This window comes from Crocuta crocuta, unplaced genomic scaffold (assembly GCF_008692635.1).
Source record: "Crocuta crocuta isolate KB4526 unplaced genomic scaffold, BGI_CrCroc_1.0 scaffold112, whole genome shotgun sequence".
In the NCBI taxonomy this organism is placed as follows: domain Eukaryota; kingdom Metazoa; phylum Chordata; class Mammalia; order Carnivora; family Hyaenidae; genus Crocuta; species Crocuta crocuta.
Window position 1 is genome coordinate 1377794 of NW_027528818.1, and position 6459 is coordinate 1384252.

Below are 6459 nucleotides of genomic sequence, written 5' to 3' on the forward strand. Positions count from 1 at the left end.
TACTTTTGGGTCCTTTATAGAAGAGATTTGCCAGTCCCTACCCTACACGTACAGCTAAGAGTATTTTTGGTATTTAGTAGACAGGCTGATAAAAAAATGTTAAGTGAGTGAATATATGGAGAAAAGAGCCAAAAAGGGAGATGATAGAAAGAAAGAAGGAGAAATATAGAAAAAACTTCTATAGTAATGGTGATGAAACTTTCATTTATTGAGGCAAACCAGAAATGGAGAAAAAAGAAAGTTAAATTGGCAAAAATTTACCTTTCATTAATTTTCTGCTTAATATAAAAAATAATATAATTTTTTCTTAAAGTATATTAATCTTTTAACCAAATATTTATAAAAAAACATAAGAATTATATATATGGTATATTCTTAAGGGTTTCTTTTAAACTTTCTATTTAAATTCCAATTAGTTAATGTACTTGAGTTTTTTGAATCTATGAAGTAGTCTAAGGTATGATGATATCAGAATAAGAACTTTTTAGAGATGATTCTGAGAATTCTAAACTGCCCACAGTAGAACTGCAGTAGACACATGACTTGAAATTTATGACTTTTGGGGAATATAGTTGATTGTGAAGTCATTTGAAAGATATTAACAACTACATGTACTTTGTAATGTAGTTATAGTAATCAAGATCAGTAAGCCTTATGATATGTTCTGAAGCAATACCAATAGTATTTATTGAATAATTTATTACATCTATAATTCTGTGCATATCATTCCAAAAAGCATTTATGCTATAAAATCTTAATATAATTTTCAGAACACCGAAGCATTTAAGATATGCTAGGAAAATAACATTGAGTCTATCAGAAATAATGGTTAAATTTGTCAAAAACATTCTGTTAGTAAGAAGTTGAATTTAGAATTTTAGTTTTACTTTTTTGTTCATAATTGAGGTTCATTATAGTACATTTACCTTGAGAATGAATTCTTCCTTCCAGAAATGCTTTCTCCCTTCTCTATACTCCCACAAATATCTATTGTAATAGTTTCCTGTATGTACTATAACAAATTATCACACATGTAGTAGTTTAAAACAACACAAATTGGTTGTTTTATAGTTCTGGAAGACATAAGTCCAAAATGGGTCTTATAGATTAAAATCAGGGTATCAGCAAGCTCCCTTCTTTCCTGGGGATTTCTAGGGAGAACCATTCCTTGCCTTTTCCAGCTTCTAGAGTCAGCCCACTTTCCTTGGCTTATGGTCCCATCACTCCAGCCTTTGCTTCTACCATCACATCTCCTTCTCTGACTGTCCTGTCTCCCTCTTACAAGGAGTCTTATAATTATATTGGGCCCACCCAGGAAATCCAGGATAATTTTTTCATCTCGGGGTCTTTAGCTTAATCACATCTACAAAGCCCGGTTTGCCCTGTAAGTTAAAATAAGCCCAGGTTTTGAAGAAGGGCTTGGATACCTTTGGGGGCCCATTTTTCTGCCTACCATATCTTTCTTCTTTTATTTAGAATTACTAAATGTGAGACCTGGAAGAGACACTGAATGATAACTTCTCCAATCCTTTTATTTTATACTTGGAGAAACTGGGGCACCTGGGGGACTCAGTCAGTTAAGCATCCAACTTTGGCTCAGGTCATAATCTTGCATTTGTGGATTCAAGCCCTGTGTCAGGCTCTGTGCTGACAGCTCAGAGCTTGCTTCAAAGATAAACATTTAAAAAAATTTGTACTTGAAGAAACTGAATGAAGCCAGAAAGGTTATCTGCTTCAGAACTTCCCCTCCCCCCCAATTTATTTTCATTTATTTTTTTGAGACAGGGAGAGAGAGAGAACAGGGGAGAAGGGCAGAGGGAAAGAGAGAATCCCAAGTAGGCTCCCCAATGAGCTTGGAGCCCAACATGAAACTCAGTCCCATGACCCTGAGATCATTATCTGAGCTGAAATCAAGAGTTGGACATTCAGCCAACTGAGCCACCCAGGTGCCCCTGAACTTTTTTTCAGGTTAGGAACAAGGCCTTATTCATGTTTTGTATACTTAACTTTACTTAGAAAAATACCTTCAACATTTTAACTACTCAGTAACTATTTGTTACCTGAATGAATAAAAAGGTTACTGATGGAAACCAGATATACCTGGTTTCTGATTCTTTCATTTTAAGTTAATGCTAATGGAAGTTTATTTAAAACAAAAACAAAAAAAACACCGATTAAAAATACCACAAGTAGTAGGGATTTATTCATTCTTACATTCTGTGGTTAAAAAGAGGAAATCATTCAGTCTTAAAAATAGCTACCTTTTTAAAGATTTCTGTTCTTTTTGTCTTGTCCCATCTCTGCTTTCATCTACACACCCTTTTCTTCCATAAAATGAACGAAAGAAGGAAGGAAGGAAAAAGTGAAGAAAGAAAGGAGGGTTGGAGGGAGCGAAGGAGGAAGAGAAATGAGAAGAAAAAAAATGAGAAGGAATGAAAGAAAAAGAAAGAAGGAAAGAAGGGAGAGAGAGAAGGAAAGAAGATATAGTGGTGTATTCACTGAATTCTTTTGCTAGACTCACTCATGGAATCCACATTTAGATTCTCTGACACCTGTATTTGGCTGTGTTGATAAGATAAGCCTGTATTTTCTGTAATATATATAGTTTATATGTGTTCAAAATAAATTAAGATAATTTAGAAATCAATATTTATGTTTTAAAAATGATTTTATAACTTTAGAAAAAATTTTAGAAATTTAGGTTTACCTTTTGACTTATGATTTTCTTTCCTTTATTAAGGAGGGATAGTTTGGACTCCTGATTAAACAAATTTGTCTGGAATTTCTTAAGAATTAAAAAAAATTATCTAGCATTTCATATTAAAAATCTAGATTTTAGTTTTAGAATATCATCCAGGCTACATAAATCACTTAGCATTTTAAAAAGCTTTGATTTTTTTTTAATGATTGATTTTCTTTTGTTATTCTTGTAATTTGTGTAGAATCTGAGTATGTTTGAGTATATTAGGTATGGTCCTTGAAATAAAATATACTTGAAGCATAATGTTAGATTCATTTCCTGCTTATATCAACATGGTCGTCAATTGACTGTATATGTTTCTACATGTCTAATTCTAAACTTTTATGTTATACAGATTTCTATAAACCCTAAGATTACATATATCTTTTCATTTTGTCTACTAAGATGGAACATGTAGAGTGCCTATTAACAGGTGTAAAATCGGACCGTGTTGTAAAAGTGCCAAATGACTGGTACTGGTTGGTATATTGTCATTCTCTCAGTGAGCAAAATGTTAAATATAAATCAACTTTAGGATGTGTTCATTGTAATCAATTATGTTCATTGAGTGAAAACATAATCTGACTTTTGTTTTCTTGGCAGCAACTTGAATTGGTGGAACCAAGTGGCTGGATTCACGTTCCCTTAACTGATAATCATAAGAAGCCCACTCGCACATTCATGATACAGATTGCTGTTCTAGCCAATCACCAGAATGGAAGAGACACCCACATGAGACAAATTAAAATATACACACCAGTGGAAGAGAGCTCCATTGGCAAATTTCCTAGATGTACAACTATTGATTTCATGATGTATCGTTCAATAAGGTGACCTTAACACAGAACAAGAGTCATTAAATGTATCTTTGTTTTATCTTGTCAGCAAATATTATATCTGGAATCTTTATTGAAAAAAACATCAGTTATTTTGCAATTTTGTATGCATTGAAGAGTATTTTATTGTAACTTTAATAAATTTTGGGTCATACTATTTATATTTTCTTTAACATAAAATAAAGCTCACATATTTTACACTATTAAAAAAGGATTTGAAGCCCATCATTAAATTTTTCATTATATCAAAAGAACTGAGTATTTTAAGAGATATATCATTTTTACTAACCAAGTGATTATTTCATACAGTGATCATGGATTAGAGTAATGATTTTTAGCATGTTTGGGAACAGTACTATGTCTTATCAATAGATACTATCTTTAATAGGCCAAAATTATTCTTTTTTTCCTTTTTCTCTCTCTAGAAGAAGCTTATTCTTTTAATACTGGGACTTTTAAAAAACAGTGTCAAAAGAGGCTAGTATTAGACGTCTGATGAGAACTATTCTGATTTGGGAAATATGGTTAATTGTATCATAATTACTTCCATGAAATACTTTTAACTGAGGGTTCTCTATATCGTGATATTGTGTCAGAGATTGCCAGTACCATATGCTATTTATTCTAATGCTAGTGCTGCTTATTATAGAAGAGTTCGTTTTAAATGTGTGTCTGACACAGAAGCATTCTCTGAAGGATAATATGTCTCATAATGGGGCGCCTGGGTGGCTTAGTCGGTTAAGCGTCCGACTTTCGCTTAGGTCATGATCTCGCGGTTTGTGGGTTCGAGCCCCGCGTTGGGCTCTGTGCTGACTGCCAGCTCAGAGCCTGGAGCCTATTTTGGAGTCTGTCTCCCTCTCTCTGACCCTCCCCTGCTCACGCTGTCTCTCTCTCTCCTAGAAATAAATAAAAATACTAAAAAAAAATATGTCTCATAAAAATTTTAAAAATGTATGAGATTTTTCTTTGTACATAAAAATATTTTAAAGGAGCTTAAACGTGTTTTCTTTCCATGGTTTAAAATGACTAGATTTGAGTCTGTATGGTTTCCTCCCCACTGCTCTTTAGGAGGAGCATGGTTATTTAGCCACAGAACTTACTCAGATGCGCTCTTATTCAGGAAAGATTCCTTGGAGTTTCTTGCGTTGGTCGGTAGACTCAAGTCTTAAATAGTAGGTTTTAGTTAGTTCTTTTTTTTTAATTGAAGTATAGTTAACATATAATGTTGTATTTGTTTCAGGGTGTATAACAGTGATTTGACAATTCTATATGTTACGCAGTGTTCACGACGATAAGTGTAGTTACCATCTGTCACTATACAAAGTTGTTGCGGTATTATTGATTATATTTTCAATGGTATACTTTTCATTTCCACGACATACTTATTTTATAACTGCAGTATTATTGATTATATTTTCTATGCTGTGCCTTTCATCTCCATGATTTACATTGTACCTCTTAATCGCCTTCACCTATTTTACCTATCCCTCTAATCCCTTCCTTCCTGGCAACCACCATTTCTCTATATCTAAGAGTTTGTTTATTTTTTAGACTACACATATAAGTGAAATCAGATGGTATTTGCCTTTCTCTGTTTGACTTATTTCACTTAGCACTATATCCTCTAGGTCCCTCCATGTTGTGAATGGTAAGATCATTTTTGTGGCTGAGTAATATTCCATTGTATAGGTATTTATATAGTACATCTTCTTTACCTGTTCATCTACTGATGGACACTTGGGTTGCTCCTATATTTTGGCTATTGTAAATAATGCTGTAATAAACATAGAGGTGCATATATCTTTTTGAAGTAGTGTTTTTGTTTTCTTTGGGTAAATACTCATTGGTGGAGTTGCTGGATCATATACTATTTTTATTCTGATTTTTTTGAGGATCCTCCATACTGTTTTCTACAGTGGTTGCATCAGTTTACATTCCCACCAACAACCCATAAGGTTACCTTTTGTCCACATCATCACCAATACTTGTTATTTCTTGTCTTTTTGATAATAACCATTGTGATAATAGTGTGAGGTGATCATTCATTGTGGTTTTGACTAGCATTTCCCGAATAGTTAGTGACATTGAACGTCTTTTCATGTATCTCCTTTGCCTATGTTTTTTTTTTTTTTTTTTTTATNCCTCCTTTGCCTATGTTTTAATCAGATTTTTTTTTTTTCTGTTGAGTTGTGGAAGTTCTTTATATATTCTGGATATTAAACCGTTATTGGTTATATCATTTGCAAATACCTTCTATTTCAGTGGATTGCCTTTTTGTTTTATTGATGGTTTCTTTTTCTATGTGATAGCTTTTTATTTTGTTGCAATCCCAATATTGTTTTCGCTTTTGCTTCCCTTGCCTGAGGAGACACATCCATAAATATGTTGCTAAGGCCTAAGTCCAACAGATTACTGCCTATGTTTTCTGTTAGGAGTTTTATGGTTTCAGGTCTCATATTTGGGTCTTTAATCCATTAAATAGTGAAGTTTGAAAAATAATTATGTGTATGCTTTATTCTGGCAAAGAGTACTAATTTACATGGCTACTATAAAAAAAAGTTTCACTTTTTCACTCAGGAGAATATCTGCATTCTTTCAGTGAGTTCCACAAAGAGTTTTAGTGGCATTTTCATTTTGTTTCTTTGAAGTAAGAAGCATGATAGTTGATCTCTAGGGTCACCAAAAAATCTGTAACCAAGACTTATGTGGGATCAGCAAATTAATCTGAATATAGATGAGGGATGCTGGAAATGGAAGAAGAGAACACATGGATAGGAATTAAAAGAAAAGGAGAGAATCAAGGACATAATAACAATATTTACTACGTACTGTATTGAATCTTGTGCTTTAGTCTGATAAGGAAAACATTCATGTAAAACAACA

At 33.1% G+C, this 6459-nt stretch overlaps 1 protein-coding gene across 1 annotated transcript in view; it reads left to right on the plus strand.

Annotated features, from left to right (window-relative positions):
- Positions 1 to 3629, plus strand: part of ANAPC10 (anaphase promoting complex subunit 10) — an 87637-nt gene extending 84008 nt beyond the window's left edge. The window contains exon 5 of the mRNA XM_077755926.1: positions 3344 to 3629. Within this exon, the coding sequence (XP_077612052.1) occupies positions 3344 to 3574 (231 nt within the window). The 3' untranslated portion in view covers positions 3575 to 3629. The remainder of the gene's footprint in view (positions 1 to 3343) is intronic.
- The last annotated feature ends 2830 nt before the right edge of the window (positions 3630 to 6459 follow it).